The following is a 17,400-nucleotide window of genomic DNA, read 5'->3' as shown; positions in this document are numbered from 1 at the left end:
AGGTGATTTTACTTTGGATCTTTGGCTGTCTACTCCGAACGAACAACGAACATCGGTGAGCATCACCAAGTCCAAGCTACACAACGCATGGAGAGGACAACTCCGTCTCTCCCCTCTTGAATCTCAGAAGAGTCAGGGATTAATTTGAGAAGCGGATGGTGAGCTCTTGCAGGTCGCGGTCGTCGCCGACTCGGCGGTGGGCTGCATACCGGCTCGGCGGCCCTGTGGAGTGTTGCGTGCACGCCAAAAACTTCTGGAAGGGTTCCATATGAGGACTAGCCTGCGCCGGAGCCTGCCGGACCGCATCGGCATGCATAGCAAATTATTCGCCATGCACGGCATGCTGGAGGGCGGAGGTAGTCCGCTCTCGCTGACGGTGAAGGCGCACTGCCGGGCCATACTCTAAATCTACGCTCGACGCTGCAGTGGGATAAGCGTTTCTTGATTATGCTGCAAGTGAATAGCGAGTCTGGCGAAGTAGTACACTTGCCAATCTTCCGGGCGTCCAGAAAAGGGGCGGCTAAGAAAAAAGGGGGACTACGTAAGACAGCGGCAGCTGCGGTCTGCCAAAACTGGGTTAGTCCATCCTGCCGTGCCATAGTAGACGCGTGTACGGCTCAAACCTTAAATGTATTGCGGACGGCACGTTTGCCACCGTACGAGACTTTAGCGGCTTGCATAAAATTTAGTTTACTGATTGAAGACAATTCGCGTCGCGGATTCGACACGCCCAAAACCTTAAGTCTTGGTTTGGGAGAAGAGGTCGTCGCGCCGCGAACAGGTCCAGGCACGCGCCAGGCACGCTTCGAAGATCACAAGTTTGCCGCTCTCCCGGCGTGAACTGCGTCTAGCTCGTTGCAGACGCGTAGAATATCAGCCAGGGACATAGCGCGGTAGGCGCGTGCAGGTGTGGGCACGCCGAGGGCGGAGATTTAAGACAGGCGGACGTGTCGAAAGTAACTTTGGCCGGGCGGCATGGGTCTATTTTTAACGCTGGCGGCGATTGCTAGGCCAAATCGGGCGGGCAAGATCGCCTCTGCCGTGCCCGCATTGACTAGGCCGGGCAACGAAGGTGCGAACCCGGGACACAGCCCGCGCGTTTCAAGCCGCTAGCGCGGCCTGCGCCTGCAGAGCGCGTTTGCTGCCTTGTCCCTGCCGCGCCATTTTCTGCCCGCCCTGTTTTCTTCCTCTCTTCCTTCCTCTCTTCTTCCTTCCTCGTCCCCGCCTCTGCACTCTCTACCAAGGCCGACTTCGTTGTTTGTGCCCGTCCCACCCCGCCTGCGTCTGTCTGTTCGCGTCGCAGCTGTACCACCTGGTGCGTATTTTCTTCTGTTTTCTTGCCTTGCTTTGCCTGTGTTGCCCCTGCCCGCCCGCCTTCAGCTGCCCAGTACGACGCACCTGGACATGGCCCGCCCGAATGGGTCACGGGCGCTTCCCACGCTGTCTGCTACCACGGCTGGCTTTCCGAACACAGCTTTGACATTGCGACAGCAATGGCTGGTCCACTCGCAGACCGGCACGGACAACGCTAGCTGTAGGCTGACCGCTAACGCGTCATCACAGGGGGCCAGCCATCACAGCGCGTTCTCCATCTATTTTTGTCAGCTTTGCAGCTCCTTCGACGACTGGCCGACAATTTTAGAGACTACTCACAGTCTGTGTTTGCTTTCGCGTTAGACGGAGAAGTACGTCTATTTTCTTTCTCTATTCGGCGATTATTGCTGAATTCTCGGTGATCGTGCGTTTCTAACGGTTGATCAGTATGGCTTCTCAACCGAACTACGACGAGGCGTCCTCGGAGGGCCATCACCACCAGGATGTCCATCAGCAGCAATACTATGATGATGACTACGAACAGCCTTATGCCACTGGCTATGATAATTACGATCAATACGGAAACGAATACGACCAGCATGGCTATGCAGACGGGCAGTACTACGAAGGCGAGGATCCTAACTACCCTGAAGGTTACCAGCACGGATACTACGATCAGGATCAGGGAGAGTACTACGATGCCGACCAGTACGGCGAGCAGTACCCTGCCGAGGCTTACCCCGCCGAGCCGGCCAATGAAGCATACGGTGAGTTTTTTTGTTCACCATCCTAGAATTTACGGTGTCTCATACTAGCAGATGCTCCAATCGCGCAGAATGTCCCCTACGATGCCCGTCGTGCTAAGCACCCCGGTCGCGACTCTGATGCCGACTCCGAGACATTCTCTGATTTCACCATGAGATCCGACATGGCTCGCGCTGCTGACATGAACTATTACGGTCGCGCAGACGAGCGTTACTACCAGCCGAATGAGGCGTATCAGGGTGCTACTCCGGGTCGCGCCTACAGACCTTCCTCTTCTCAGGTTTCGTACAATGGCAACCGTTCCTCCGGCGCATCAACTCCAGTCTATGGTTTGGACTACCAGAACATGCAGGGTGCTGGCCCGGCCTTGTCGCGTGAGCCTTACCCGACCTGGACTCCTGATAATCAGATCCCCATCACGAAGGAGGAGATTGAGGATATCTTTATCGACCTCACGAACAAGTTTGGCTTCCAGCGCGACAGTATGCGTAACATGTTCGACCACTTTATGGTTATGCTTGATTCTCGCGCGTCCCGCATGACTCCTGCTCAGGCATTGCTGTCTTTGCATGCCGACTACATTGGCGGCGACAATGCCAATTACCGCAAGTGGTACTTTGCTGCCCATCTTGATCTTGATGACGAAGTTGGCTTCCGCAACATGAAGATCGGCAAGGCGCGTCACTCGAAGAAGTCCAAGTCTAAGTTTTTTAAGAAGGCAAAGGCTGGCCAGGCGGCCCCGCAGGCTGCTCCGGCGACAAACCCTGAACAGACTTTGGAGGAGCTTGAGGGTGACAACAGTCTGGAGGCTGCGGAGTATCGTTGGAAGACTCGCATGAGCCAAATGTCTCATCACGATCGTACACGGCAGATTGCACTCTACTTGCTTTGCTGGGGTGAAGCTAACCAGGTCCGCTTCACGCCTGAGTGCCTTTGCTTCATTTTCCGTTGCGCCGACGATTATATGACCTCTCCTGAATGCCAGAACAGTATTGAACCTATCGAGGAAGGATCATTTTTGAACAACGTTATCACCCCGATTTACATGTACATCCGTGATCAGGGCTATGAGATTATTGATGGAAAATATGTTCGACGCGAACGTGACCACAATGAAATCATCGGATATGATGATATTAATCAGCTCTTCTGGTATCCTGAGGGTATCCAGCGCATCGTGCTCGAGGATGGAAGCAGACTTGTCGATATTCCGGCTTCTGAGCGTTACCTAAAGTTTCAGGAAATCGACTGGAAGAACGTGTTCTTTAAGACATACAAGGAGACTCGCTCTTGGTTCCATCTTGCCGTCAATTTCAACCGTATCTGGATTATTCACATCACCGTGTTCTGGTTCTATTGTGCTTTCAACTCTCCGACATTGTACACCAAAGACTACAATCAGATGGCGAACAACCAGCCGAAGCCGCAGTTCCGTTGGTCTTCCGTTGCTCTTGGTGGTGCAGTTGCATCTCTCATTAACATCATAGCCACTGTGGCGGAATGGAGATTTGTTCCCCGGCGTTGGGCTGGTGCTCAGCACTTGACACGCCGTCTGATGTGGTTGATTCTAGTGTTCATTATTAACTTGGCGCCATCTGTTTATATATTCGGATGGGTTGATCTCGATGAATCGAATCGTGGAGCACATATTCTTGGAATCATTCAGTTTTTTATTGCGCTCTTCACGTTCTTGTACTTCTCGGTCATGCCGCTCGGTTCTCTGTTCGGAAATTTCACACAGAAGAATAGTCGCCGCTACGTTGCAAACCAGACTTTCACTGCGTCATTCCCTCGTCTCCATGGCTCCGATAGATTGCTGTCGTATGGTCTCTGGGTTGGTATTTTCACTTGCAAGTATGCCGAATCTTACTCGTTCTTGATTTTGTCGATTCGTGATCCGATTCGCAACTTGAGTACTATGACTATTTCTCGTTGCCACGGTGAGAAGTATTTCGGAACTGTTCTGTGCCGACAGCAGGCTCATATTACTCTGATCATGATGTACGCAACTGACTTGGTTCTCTTCTTCTTGGACACCTACTTGTGGTACATCATCTGGAACGCCATTACTTCAGTGGCGCGCTCGTTCTACCTCGGCGTGTCGATTCTTACTCCTTGGAGGAACATCTTTTCGCGCCTGCCGAAGCGTATCTACTCGAAGATTCTTGCCACCACCGATATGGAAATCAAGTACAAGCCGAAGGTTCTGATTTCGCAGATTTGGAATGCGATCGTCATCTCGATGTACCGCGAGCATTTGCTTGCATTTGATCACGTGCAGAAGCTTCTCTATCATCAGGTGCCATCTGAGCAGGAGGGCAAGCGTACCCTTCGTGCTCCTACGTTCTTTGTTGCTCAGGAAGATCACTCTTTCAAGGCGGAATTTTTCCCCGCAGGATCTGAAGCTGAGCGACGGATTTCGTTCTTTGCGCAGTCTCTGTCAACTCCGATTCCGGAGCCTTTGCCTGTCGACAATATGCCTACGTTCACTGTCTTGGTACCCCACTACTCCGAGAAGATTTTGCTGTCTCTTCGCGAGATTATTCGCGAGGACGATCAGTTTGCGCGGGTCACCCTTCTTGAGTACTTGAAGCAGTTGCATCCTACTGAGTGGGACTGCTTTGTCAAGGATACCAAGATTCTTGCCGAGGAGACTAGTAATATGAACGGCTCAGAGAACTTTGAGAAGGACGAGGATACCGTGAAGAGCAAGATTGACGATCTTCCATTTTACTGCATTGGTTTCAAAACGGCGGCTCCGGAGTACACATTGCGTACTCGAATCTGGGCTTCACTTCGCTATCAGACACTGTATCGAACGATTTCTGGATTCATGAACTACTCTAGAGCCATTAAGCTTTTGTATCGTGTCGAGAACCCTGAGGTTGTTCAGATGTTTGGTGGCAACACCGACCGACTGGAGCGTGAACTGGAGCGTATGGCTCGTCGCAAGTTCAAGTTTTTGGTCTCGATGCAGCGTCTTACCAAGTTCAAGCCAGACGAAATGGAGAACACCGAATTTTTGTTGCGCGCGTATCCCGATCTGCAGATTGCTTACCTCGACGAGGAGCCGCCGTTGAACGAAGGAGAGGAGCCTCGTATTTTTTCTGCTCTGATCGATGGTCATTGTGAGATCATGGAGAATGGCAAGCGCCGTCCCAAGTTTCGTGTTCAGCTTTCTGGCAACCCCATTCTTGGTGATGGTAAATCAGATAATCAGAATCATGCTCTGATCTTTTACCGCGGCGAATACATTCAGCTTATCGATGCCAACCAGGACAATTATCTCGAGGAGTGCTTAAAGATTCGATCCGTACTTGCTGAGTTTGAGGAGATGACTATTGAAAATGAGAATCCTTATACTCCCGGTTTGCTGTCGAAGCCAACTTATCCTGTTGCAATTCTTGGTGCGCGTGAGTACATTTTCTCTGAGAATATTGGTGTTTTAGGAGATATTGCTGCTGGCAAGGAACAGACATTTGGTACCCTCTTCGCACGTACGCTTGCTCAAATCGGAGGCAAGCTTCATTATGGTCATCCAGATTTCTTGAACGGTACTTTTATGACTACTCGTGGTGGTGTTTCCAAGGCGCAGAAGGGTTTGCACTTAAACGAAGATATTTTCGCGGGTATGAATGCGCTTATGCGAGGTGGTCGTATCAAGCATTGCGAGTACTATCAGTGTGGCAAAGGTCGTGATTTGGGTTTCGGATCTATTCTAAATTTCACTACGAAAATTGGAACTGGTATGGGCGAACAGATGCTGTCTCGTGAATACTATTACCTAGGTACACAGCTACCTTTGGACCGTTTCTTGTCGTTCTACTATGCGCATCCCGGCTTTCATATCAACAACTTGTTTATTATCTTGTCGGTGCAATTTTTCATGCTGGTGCTGCTGAATATTGGTTCGTTGGTTCATGAGACGATTAAGTGTTATTATAACAAGAATACTCCCATTACGGATGCTGAGGTTCCTATTGGTTGCTATGAGACTCAGCCTATGGTTAACTGGATTCGTCATTGTATCCTTTCGATTTTTATTGTGTTCTTTATTTCGCTTGTGCCGTTGACAGTGCAGGAGATTATGGAGCGTGGTATTTGGCATGCAGCTAAGCGTAATGCTAAGCATTTCTTGTCGACTTCGCCATTATTTGAAGTCTTTGTTTGCCAGATCTACGCGCATTCTCTGCTTGCAGATTTGTCTTTCGGCGGAGCTCGATACATTGGAACTGGTCGTGGTTTCGCGTTTACGCGTATTCCATTTTCGGTTTTGTACTCTCGATTTGCCGGACCTTCAATCTACTTCGGCGCGCGTGCATTCATGATGCTTCTGTTTGCAACACTTGTGAACTGGGAAGCAGCGCTGTTGTGGTTTTGGGTCCAGCTGTTCGGCTTGACTGAGTCGCCGTTCATCTACAACCCACATCAGTTTGCGTGGACGGATTTCTTCTTGGATTACCGTGACTACGTTCGTTGGCTTTCTCGTGGTAATACTAAGTGGCACAAGAACTCATGGATTGGCTATTGTCGTCTGATCCGAACGCGCATTACCGGTTACAAGCGGAAGACTCTCGGCGATGAGTCTGAGAATGTCAGCGACATTCCACGTGCGCATTTCACGAAGGTGTTCTTTTCTGAGGTTATTGGCCCATTGATTGTTGCTGCGGCGACCGTTATTCCGTACTGGTTTATCAACGCTCAGACTGGTGTTACTAATGCAACTCCGACGAACTCTGTTTTGCGACTTGTGATTATTGTCATTGGGCCTATTGTCATCAACGCGGGTATGCTTTTGGTGCTGTTTGGTCTTGCATGCTGTGCTGGCCCGATCATGGGATTGTGCTGCAAGCGGACGTCGGGTATTATTGCAGCAATAGCGCACGCCATCGCCGTTATCATTCAGCTTGTGTTCTTTGAGCTTATGTGGCTTGGCCAGAGCTGGGAGTTCAAGAAGATGTTGCTGGGCATGATTGCAGTTATCTCGTGCCAGCGATTTTTCTTCAAGGTTCTTATGTTGCTTTGCCTAACTCGCGAGTTCAAGAACGACCATGCGAACCGCGCGTGGTGGTCTGGCAAATGGTATGGTTCTGGTCTCGGCTGGATGGCGTTCACGCAGCCTGGCCGTGAGTTTGTCTGCAAGATCGTCGAGCTTTCGATGTTTTCTGGCGACTTCATTCTCGGACACATTCTTCTATTTGTGCAACTTCCGATTTTGTGCATCCCGTTTGTCGACAAGTGGCACTCGGTTATGCTTTTCTGGCTGCGTCCATCACGCCAGATCCGACCACCAATCTTCTCGCTGAAGCAGACGAAGCTGCGGAAGCGCCTAGTAAAGAGATACTCTGCTCTATACTTCTCGATCTTCATCCTTTTTCTGGCGCTGATTGTCGCACCTGCGGCTGCTGGCAAGTACATGCCGACGAGTGTTGCGGACAGCCTGCCGGAGACGTTTTCTGGCCTGATCCAGCCTACAGGACAGAACAACAACGACACTGGACCAAACGCGCCATCGTCTGTGCTTGCGTCATATTCGAGCATGTCGTCTGTCGCGCATGATCAGACTGCGACGGACGGTACTGCAACTGGCACGGACACTGCCACAGACACTGCCACAGACACTGCGAGCGGAACGGATACTGCGAGTGCAAGCACGAGCACGTCATAGAGAATGAGACGACTGTATATTTTTATTGCTGGATGGGCGATGAGGAGGACATATGGAAGAAGAGGACATGATGGCTGTATGTTAGAAGGACGACAACGGAGACGAGAAATTAGGAAATGCGACTTTGTGTATTGTTTTTGTTAGAATGGAATTTGATAAGTTTTAATGTCTTCCATAAAATCCAGGTAGGTAGGCAGCCTTCGTGGTTGTCGGGGCGACAGCGGCAGCACGCCAGGTCTCGGCGGGGCCAGTGGGGCAACACCAACAAGGACTAGTGGTGATCGGGATGTGATATTCACGTGAGTGGCTGTGATCCTGTGATCGCGCGCGTATCGCGCCCATGTTCGCTCGTCTGTTCTCGCTGGGCCGCTCTCGCCTTCCTCTGCTTTTCTCGCGCATCCTCTCCGCCCCAATCTCGGCACTCTCCTCTGCCCGCGCCCCCGCGCTTTCCCGCATCTCGTCGCTGCCGCGCCAGCTCGCCCTACCTCTCATCGCCGTCGCCCGCAGCGCTCGTTCCTGGACCTGTTTTTCCTGCTCCGCCCCCCTCGCTCCGCCGTTCATGGCACTCTTCTCCCGCGCCGCCTTCCCGCCGCAACCCCCGTCGTGGCAGTCTGGCATTGGCCCTGAGGGCGAGTGGCGTTCCATGTTGTTTGACGGCCTCAATCCTCCACCACCGCCAGGCCGTGGCCCGCCTCCGCTTGGTGGCGGCGGTCCGCCACCTCGCGGCGGCATGGCTCCCCCGGACGCCCCCTTGGACGGCGGCACCCGTCCCGACTTTGGCGGCGACATCCACGACGTGCTGCCAAAGTGCATGTACCTGAACGAGCGTTCGCTGCCACGCATCGTCAACATGCCGTTCATCGCTGTCCTTCTTGCGCTCATCGTCTTCGGCGTCGTGCGCCGGCTCGAGCGCCGCAGACCCCGACGGAGCTACGTGCTAGACGTCGCACGCCAACTTCTCGCGGAGGTTACTGCGGCCGCCTTGTTTGCGATGATTCTTCTATCTTCCTTTCATGAGCAAGACTACGAAAACCCGATGCTCTGCCGTGTCCCGATCGCGCTGCTGTTTCTCGATACTGCGATCGGTCTTCCGCTGCTCTGGGCGGTTCACCACGGCGTCTACGCGCTCGCTCGTCTTGCAGCGTTTGGCCATCTGAGCCATCTCTCTGATGACGATATTCAGAAGCGTGGACTAAGGTCCGGCGTGTACGGCTCGCCGCCACGGTTTGCCCTGTTTGCACGCCAGACTGCGCTGCTCGCTCTCGCGTACATTTTCACCAAGTTTGCAACCGCCGCGATAGTTTACTCCATCCCCTCGCTAACGCTCTTCATCGTTCACGCCATGGTCGGCTGGGTTTGGCCACTTGGAAGCGGTGCAGAGCTGCTCATGGCCCGCGTTGTATATCCCGTTCTGTTCTGGTCGATCCAGTATATCGCTATCGATCGTATGGTAAGACATACGCCGCGCCGCTCTCGCAAGACAAACATGGACATGCAAGATGGTGATCGACTTAATAGCTTGGAGAGCTACGCTTATCGAGACTATACTAATCCGACGGACGTGTCGGATGCCTCTGATTACGAAGAAGAGGAAGAGATTGGCGAATTACAACAGCAGCAGCAGTTGCCCATTGGCGAAGAGAACGCGATTGAGCTTTCACCAATATTGCGTACAGAGTCGATTTTGTCAGACGACGAGAGTCGTGTTTTGTCATCGGACAGCGACTCTATCTCATTCTCTTCCGCCACGTCGTCATCTGTACTAGCGCCATCATCAGTCTCGTCCCTGTCAACCACCCGCTCCTGTAACGCTCACGCTCATACCGCCACGGATGACGATGTTTCCTCCGCTGCACGAAGCACACGCCCACTGTCTTCCACTCCACCACACGCGCCTCCGTCATTCCCTTTCTCGCTACAAAACACGACATTCGCGCAACGCTCTATCCTCACGACCCTGCTTATGGCACCGCCATCACAGCTGCTTCTACCATCCATCCGGTCGGTCTCGTCCTCAGCCGACGCGTCGTTTCTGTCGCCAACGCTCTCAGACGTCACATCCCTCGAGACGTCTAGCAGCAGCATATCGTCACTCCAGCTCTCGCTACCACAGGACCCACCAGCACAATACGAGTTTGCGGCTGAGGATCTTATCACTGACGAGGAGCTACCCACATACGCCGACTCCCAGCGGCAAGCGCTAGAATCGCGCGAACGCGATCGGCAGCGCATAATGGATATGAAGCAGCTGCCGCAGCTACCACAGGAGCCTGTCGACTCGCAATAGGCAGACCAGATGTCCTTTTTTTTTCAAGTTTCGCGGTGGTTCCGGGTTAGCTGAACGAATGGTAATTGATATCTGCGCGCGTGCTTGTGTTCATTCATTTCATTATTTTCTTAATTACAAAGTGGCGCATGTAGGTTCATCGAAGTCACTGGTGACGAATTTGGTATGACTCGGATTACTAGACAACTTGGATTATACAAGAGATAAGAGCTAGTTTTGTTGATTTTTTTGTCATTTCGGTTTTGTGTGTTTGTATTTGTCTTGCATTGTTGCTTATTTGATTTCAGGTACGACGATGCGATGTAACCTTCCCTTCTTCTCCACCTCTTTGTTTATCATATGTTTTCTATTCGGCGTATAACTTTTAATAATAAACTATAGGAACATTAACCGGGGAGGGAGGGCTTAGTTTACATAGACGGTTATATATACATATGTACAGAAGGGTGTGGATCAAGTCATTGACTAGATACATTTCCAATATAGGGCAGTGCCAAAGCTGCCGCAGACAACAGTCTCCTCGACCTTGCGTCCGCTACGCTTCGTCTTTCCGACGGACAGCTGCTTGCGCTGATTGGTCGCAATGATCTCGTCTTCTTCCGATAACTTCTTCTTTTCGCTGGATGACAGGTAGACCTGCATGTGCTCTGGCTTGGCGAGGTTGCTGCGGCGACCGTTGCCGAGCTGGAACCAGTCGTTTCCACCCCAGAGCACGAGCTGGCGTTGCATACCGCCGACATCGGTGCCAACGGCGTTGTCGAGGACAGCAGCAATTTGGCGTCGTCCGACGGATATGTAGCGGACGGGAATTTCGCGGTACACCGAGGAGTCGCCGACGTCTGGCGTGGAGGGTTAGCGGGAGAGAAGACAACAGACAAGCGACAGGGACAACGAACACTCTTTGATGCCGCTGAGGGACCGGACACGAATGGGCGTGCCCTGCATGTGGAGATACCGGCCAGTACCATGCTGTCCATGCAGTCCCGCGCCAGAAACCCAGAGATCGACATCATCCTTCTTCCGATTCCGCACAGAAAAGAAACTTGTGTCACCACCAGCAGCGATATACTCGCATACAATATCGGCGAACCCTTGCCGGTTGTACAGCCGATCTAAACTGATGCGCGCGGGTATTGGCATGAACGCGGTCTCGATGGTATAATCGATGCCAAGCTGCCCGTGCGAGTTCGAGCCGAACGCCCACACCGCACCAGTCGCGTCGCGTACAAGTGAGTGGTTCTCGCCAGCCGCGATCTGCACAATGTTAAATCCACGCAGGGACACAATCTCGTGCACTTGTTCCGGCGCAATGTCTTCGCCGTCGAGAAGCAGCGGCACGCCAAGCTGGCCGTCTGTCTGGGACACAGGGGAGTCGCCGGTCAACGCAGAGAACACGCGACCTTTGCTAGTTAAAAGCAGAATATGCTGGGCACCCGCGGCCATCTGCTTTACACGTTCAAACGAGTTCAACGGAACAGAGATCGCCGTGAACGCGTGTGCTTCTGAAAACGAGGCGAAGAGAGAAAAATACCAGTGCCTGCTTTCGTAAGACCTCAGCGCTTTCTGTTGCTCCTTCTTAGAAACCGGCAGCGCGTAGATTTTGTCACCAGAGTCGGGCAGCGCGTAGATTTTATGCTGGGATACCTTTACCTGCCGGATATTCTTGCCCTTAAGCACATATTCCGGCGCAACAAGTCCTGGAGCGTAACCAGCGCCCCAAACAACCACATCGCCATTGCAAGTGACTGCTACGCCAACGTCGTCGCCAAGAACAAGATCGCGCAGCTCCATGTCGTCGAAAAACGATATGCGCTTGGGATACTTCACCGCCTCAGCCTTCGCACCTGGCGCGACGACGCCACTACCGTTGAAGCCCCATGCATGAACGCCGACATTGGAAACACGTTGATCGGCTTCGGAGTGTGTAGTAAATGCGTAGGTGGAAATTGCAAGGGCTGTGAAGGCCGCGAGACCAAGGGACGCGAAGGGTAGGCGGCGCGCACCGACGGTCGCCCCGCTGACCGGAGTCCTGCCAGAGGTCGAGTATGTGCGCGCCGGTGGCCGCAATGGCAAAGACAAGCGAGTGCTGCACTTGATAAGCTCAGACGCGACGATTGCCCGACGAGAGACTGCACGAGCGACGGCAGACATTGCACTGATGTGGTGACGGGGAATTTGCGATATCACGGAGGAACTGAGCACCGAGCTTGCGGCACGTTCGCGATCACGTGAAGAGCGCGGCTCGTGGAAATATATTTTCTCGTGTCGGCGTCGATTCTCCCAGTTCTTCACTACAGTTGCAGCAACAATGGGGTCTATTCGACGGTCAAAGACAAAGCGGAGAACTCGGTGAGTAAAAAAGTGCGGTTTACAATGGCACGAGTTAACGGATGTGCAGCGACCTGGATCAGGTGCATTCCGACCTCGTGTCGCCCAAGACCAAGACCGCGCTCCTGAATCAGAAGCTCGACGAGTCCAAGCCCGGCCTGGGCCAGTACTACTGCATTGAATGTGCAAAATACTTCGAGACCGACTTTGCACGCGTCGTACACCGGCGCGGTAAGAATCACAAGCGCCGCGTGCGCATGCTCAAAGAGCAACCACTCTCGCAGGCCGAGATCGACGCCGCGGCCGGCGTCGGCGTCGAACAGTACATGCAGTACGTCGACAAGTTTAAGGAGCAGAAGCGGGCCGAGACCGCGTCTGTGGCTGACGTGAAGAAGTTAGAGGAGAACTGCGGGCATATTGTTATGGAGCAGGAGTGAAGAGCTGGCGTTTTGTGTTTCTTGGGATAGTTACATCTGCAACATGTTCAAATGGACAGTGTGTAGCAATATTAGAAGACGATGATATCACACAGCGGCATAGATCAGCCGACCTCTTGAAAGTTGACGTGACCTGTCGCAGCAAAGTGTTCTTCCGCCTGGCGCTCGCCGCGGAACATGGACCCGCATGAGTTACACTTGATAGAAAACTTCGCCACATCTGTGAAATAATGCCGTTCCTTCAGCACTCCCGCTAGCTGCTTCGCGGCGGTGATAATAACGTCACCGTCGCCGCCGTCGGTTTCAAACACGGTCTGGTCAAAGTCCGACATCGACGCACCGACGCCCTCTGGTGCGAGCGCAAGCGCGTCGTAGTGGATGCCGCTGTAGATCAGAACCACAAACGACTTTTTGTCGGGATTAAAACTATCCACGCGCCCCGTGGCAACGTCGATAGACAAAATTGTGCTCTCAAAATGCTTCGCCAAAATTGCAATCTCGATCGCACCACCCCATGAATTCGGTCGCTGTATCCACTCGCAGTACTGCACACGTGGCTGGCCAAGCACGACGTCGGAGTACTCAATGGGATCCTCCTGAATTGCGCTGGCAACGATCGAGCGCAACTCGTGCATGGCGTCGATGTTGCGCAGGAGCACATAGCCGATGGCGCGGAAGAGGCACGAGTTGTCGTCCTCCATCACGCGCAAGACGACCATACTTCCATTACCGCAAGATACCGATGGAGGACCAGTTTCGTGGGTGGAAGCTGGTCGCTGGCGTGTGAATGAGTTCATGCGCTCTGAGGTGTTGGCCGCGACTGCATCGCGGGCAGGAGCGGCAGGTGTCTGTGATGGCGGTGACGGCATCGATTTGCTAGCAGCGGCACCATGTGTCGGTGCTATAATCAATTGATCGCCAGAGTGCACGCCGAGAGCTGATAGTAGCTTGGAGGAGTCTGTGAGATCGATCTGCTTTGGCGGAAATCCACCTTTGATCACAATGGATTCGAGCGCGAGCACGTCGTCGTAGGTGTACACCTGCGCAACAAGGTCGGCAACGTCGGCGTTATCGGCCAGCGTGACGACTTCGCTCGCGGAAGATGGCAGACGCAACTTGAGGCGCATGGTGATCGTGGTGATGATGGCGGCAGGGTGTGGAGCCTCGAGTTGATGTGGAATGACGAACGACGGCGGGGAGCATTCAGTTGAGCCGCACTCTCAGCCGCATGCAACACGAGACCCGTGCACGTGATTCAGTTCTAATTACACCAGCTTCGAGCTTCGCACTTCGCCAGCACGTACTCGCTTTCCTCCAGAACTTGCTGGTGGCTGTGAACAGCTAGGCTCTTCAAGATCTAACATAATCTACTATACTAGGCCTTCAAATGCCTGCATCCTCACAGTTGTCGCTCGCTGAATACGGAGCGCGCAGCATCGGCGAGCTCGCCGCCACCGCACGCAGCTATGACTTCAATCCTGCCGTCGGCCTGATATTCTGGATACGCACCGCGGGCGGCGTTCTGCGCCAGGCAAAGATCTACGACAAAGAAGGCGCGCTTGATGAGGCGTATATCTTTTACATGCGATACGCACAACTCGTGCTCGACACGTTGCCGGGTCATCCTGCCACGCGGCACAAGGGCAGCAAAGACGCTGCATCGGCAGAGAAGATGATGAAGGTTAGTATGGTTTGGGATCTGATCCGAGGACTGAGCTAACACGAGCAGTCGCCTACTATCAAGGACGTTCTCAACCGACTTGCGCAGCTCAAACCGAAGATCGAGGCCGCGCATCTTGAGTTCATGCAGCGCGAACAGGCCATCACCGAGCGGCAGGCTGCGCTAGAACAGCAGCGCCGTCTCGAAGTATGGGCGGCATCAGAGGCGAGCCAGAATGCAGAAGCGCTACCAGAGCCGATGACGGTAGATCTGCGTGGGCTTGGAGTCGCTGATCACCCTGAACTGGGGTTGCAACGGTCATCGTCATCGGGGATCACTGTACCTCCTCCACCAGTATGGTCAGCGACATCACCGGGACCACCTTCGTACGACAGCGTTGTTATGAGTAAGTATCCGACAATTCCGCAGCAGCCGCAGACTATGGACTATAGTCAGTCTAGTCATGCATCACCGCCAGTGGCGGAGAAAGTGACTGTCGAGCACAAGGCTCGCCGAACTACAGAGGGCGGCGCGCCTCTGCGAACGATATTTATACCCACGGAACTGAGATCATCATTCTTGAAGCTCGCGCTGTCCAACACGCGCCGGAAGCTGGAGACTTGCGGCATTCTGTGCGGAGTGCTGAACCGGAACGCGTTCTTCGTGACGCATCTGGTGCTTCCCGAGCAGGAGTCGACGTCGGACACGTGCAGCACCACTGACGAGGAAAGCCTTTTCGAATTCCTGGACTCGCACGAACTGTTCACACTGGGCTGGATCCATACTCATCCCACACAGACATGTTTCCTGTCGTCGGTTGACGTGCACACGCAGAATAGCTACCAGCTTATGCTGCCGGAGGCAGTTGCGATTGTGTGCTCGCCGAGCCACGAGCCATCGTGAGCTTTTACTTGTCCACCGTGAGATTGCTGTGTACTAACATTGCACAGTTGGGGCGTGTTCCGACTGACAGACCCACCCGGGATCCAGGCGATCACGAACTGTCGCGCTACGGCGACGTTCCACCCGCACGCGGAGAGCAATTTGTACACTGACGCGGCAATGCCAGCGGGCCATGCGTCGTTCCGGAGCGGGCTGCCGTTCGCGATTGAGGACCTGCGGGGGCGGCGGCGCAAGTAGCGAGTCACAGACATGTGATCTGTGATTCGGCTGCGCACGCACGTGCCTGCGCGTACCTGGGACTAAGCCGTATTAGGCGGAGCGATGCGCGCGACCCTGTTTCAGGGCGACTCGCGAAACTCGACGCCGGACGCGCTTTAAGGCCGCCTCCGCCGCCCACTTCGTGTCTCTCCCCTCGCCGTCGCCATGCGCCCGCTCCGCCTTCCGCTCCTGGTGCTGCTCGCCGCTTCTGCGGCAAACGTGTCTGTGTCTGCTGCCGTCCTCGAATCCGCCATCACTGCCCCTGCTGCCAGCATCTCCGCCATCCCCACAGCCCTCCTCATCGACTCAGGGACACCCTCGTCTGCGACCCCTACCACCGCCGCGTCGAGCGCTTCCGTCTCGCCACTGTCGTCGTCATCTTACGCCTTCGTTATCTCCGAATCCACCTCGTCATCCGCATACTCCTTCACGACCGCATCCTCCTCCCCCGTCGCCTCCGCCTCCGCCTCCGCCTCCGCCTCCGCCTCCGCCTCCGCCTCCGCCTCCGCCTCCGCCTCCGCCTCCGCCTCCGCCTCCGCCTCCGCCTCATCATCTCATGTCGTCATATCCACGCACGTCTCCGTAACAGCATCCGCATCCGCATCTCCAACTGCAGCCACTATGTCGGCTACAACTTCGTCTACCACATCGTCGTCCTCGAGAGCGTCATCATCGGCCCTCTCGTCCACCAGAAAAGTCATCGCAATCGGCGTTTCGATTGGTGGAACCCTTGTCATCGCGGTCCTGGTTCTTGCCGTTCTCTACTACCGGCAGCGCAAGCGCACTCGCGGCCTGTTACTATCTTCACCAGCCCTTCCACAGTCCTCGTCCGGTGAAAAGCTTAGCGAGAAGCCCCGCTCGCGGCGCGTCCATGCGAGTCCGCCATCACGTTCGCTGCGGCCAATTGCAGTCAATATGGACTCCACGGCGCTCTACAGGTTGCGCAACAAACAGCTGCCGCCGTCGCCGCCACTGCAGCCGCCGTCTCCGTTCGACCCGCCACCGTTCGATCCGCCGGCTACTCCGCTGCCGTATCGTTCTAGAGTCTAGATTGTCTACCCCCCAAACTGTGCAACGAGCATTGAGAACAGGGGCGTGATTTGTGCTATAAACAAAACGGGATTTCTCTGCTTTGGTGTTTTTGTGTGAATATTGGAAAGATCTGCTATTGGTGACTGCGTGTAATATGTGACATACATATGGGATTGGACTTCATTGACTTGCATTGTACTGTTTATTCTCTATAGTACTGAAGAGTACCTAATAATAATATGCATGCCATGGGCTTTGGATAAATGCTACTTACCTAGACAACGAATGGGAAGAACAAAGGATAAAGGACGTTCTAGACTTAGGTTAGAGCGAGACCAAGGCAATAATATGTCGTTCACCGCCGCGTCGTCGAGGCTGCACAAAGTTCAGTGAATCTGCCGAGTCACCGGCACAATCATCACGGCCAAGTATCTTATGGCGCAGTCGACCGTCGTGAAAAATAATTTGATCATCATTGAATGCGATGACAACACGGCAGGGAAGTACACGGCAATGCAGGGCAAAACTTACCAAGAGGTGGTGCTGTACACGCGGTGAAACTTGACAGAACGGTAAGGTTCTGGATCCGGCAGGTTAGCTATCTGTCTCCCCTACAAATCACGCATATACGCTTCAGGCCTTATCAATGCAGATCAGACGTCGAAACTCTCGTCAAGTAAAATCCGACATATGCTTGTCATTTGGTTTTTTTATTCAATCATCCTCTTCTGCCACCGCCCGCCTGCCA

The 17,400-nt window shown here is 53.7% G+C and overlaps 7 protein-coding genes across 7 annotated transcripts; 5 read left to right on the top strand and 2 right to left on the bottom strand.

Moving 5' to 3' along the window:
• Positions 1–1,762: 1,762 nt before the first annotated feature.
• On the top strand, positions 1,763–7,747 carry V1518DRAFT_426820 (1,3-beta-glucan synthase component-domain-containing protein; the record flags this gene model as incomplete). The annotated part of the gene is made up of 2 exons (XM_066906005.1): positions 1,763–2,081; positions 2,133–7,747. 2 exons carry the CDS (start codon positions 1,763–1,765, stop codon positions 7,745–7,747), a joined length of 5,934 nt encoding a protein of 1,977 aa, XP_066760345.1.
• A 559-nt stretch (positions 7,748–8,306) lies between these two features.
• Positions 8,307–10,034, top strand: V1518DRAFT_426819 (uncharacterized protein; the record flags this gene model as incomplete). Its single annotated transcript, XM_066906004.1, has 1 exon — positions 8,307–10,034. The coding sequence occupies one exon, from the start codon at positions 8,307–8,309 to the stop codon at positions 10,032–10,034; it is 1,728 nt and encodes a 575-aa protein (XP_066760344.1).
• Positions 10,035–10,364: 330 nt separating this feature from the next.
• Positions 10,365–12,231, bottom strand: V1518DRAFT_415134 (regulator of chromosome condensation 1/beta-lactamase-inhibitor protein II). Its single transcript, XM_066903741.1, has 2 exons — positions 10,931–12,231; positions 10,365–10,873 (listed from the first exon to the last, which is right to left on the bottom strand). Exons 1-2 carry the CDS (start codon positions 12,183–12,185, stop codon positions 10,500–10,502), a joined length of 1,629 nt encoding a protein of 542 aa, XP_066760343.1. The 5' UTR covers positions 12,186–12,231; the 3' UTR covers positions 10,365–10,499.
• A 101-nt stretch (positions 12,232–12,332) lies between these two features.
• V1518DRAFT_415132 (uncharacterized protein) lies at positions 12,333–12,913 on the top strand. Its single transcript, XM_066903740.1, has 2 exons — positions 12,333–12,383; positions 12,433–12,913. The coding sequence occupies exons 1-2, from the start codon at positions 12,343–12,345 to the stop codon at positions 12,797–12,799; spliced, it is 408 nt and encodes a 135-aa protein (XP_066760342.1). The 5' UTR covers positions 12,333–12,342; the 3' UTR covers positions 12,800–12,913.
• On the bottom strand, positions 12,659–13,978 carry V1518DRAFT_415131 (uncharacterized protein). Its single transcript, XM_066903739.1, has one exon. It carries the CDS (start codon positions 13,924–13,926, stop codon positions 12,904–12,906), a length of 1,023 nt encoding a protein of 340 aa, XP_066760341.1. The 5' UTR covers positions 13,927–13,978; the 3' UTR covers positions 12,659–12,903.
• A 208-nt stretch (positions 13,979–14,186) lies between these two features.
• On the top strand, positions 14,187–15,599 carry V1518DRAFT_426815 (uncharacterized protein; the record flags this gene model as incomplete). Its single annotated transcript, XM_066906003.1, has 3 exons — positions 14,187–14,480; positions 14,529–15,358; positions 15,410–15,599. The coding sequence occupies 3 exons, from the start codon at positions 14,187–14,189 to the stop codon at positions 15,597–15,599; spliced, it is 1,314 nt and encodes a 437-aa protein (XP_066760340.1).
• A 186-nt stretch (positions 15,600–15,785) lies between these two features.
• V1518DRAFT_426814 (uncharacterized protein) lies at positions 15,786–16,670 on the top strand (the record flags this gene model as incomplete). The annotated part of the gene is made up of 1 exon (XM_066906002.1): positions 15,786–16,670. One exon carries the CDS (start codon positions 15,786–15,788, stop codon positions 16,668–16,670), a length of 885 nt encoding a protein of 294 aa, XP_066760339.1.
• Positions 16,671–17,400: the final 730 nt, after the last annotated feature.

This window comes from Limtongia smithiae, assembly GCF_038497785.1.
Source record: "Limtongia smithiae strain NRRL Y-17922 unplaced genomic scaffold V1518scaffold_4, whole genome shotgun sequence".
In the NCBI taxonomy this organism is placed as follows: Eukaryota; Fungi; Ascomycota; class Lipomycetes; order Lipomycetales; family Lipomycetaceae; genus Limtongia; species Limtongia smithiae.
This window is presented reverse-complemented; position numbering and strand designations above follow the sequence as displayed.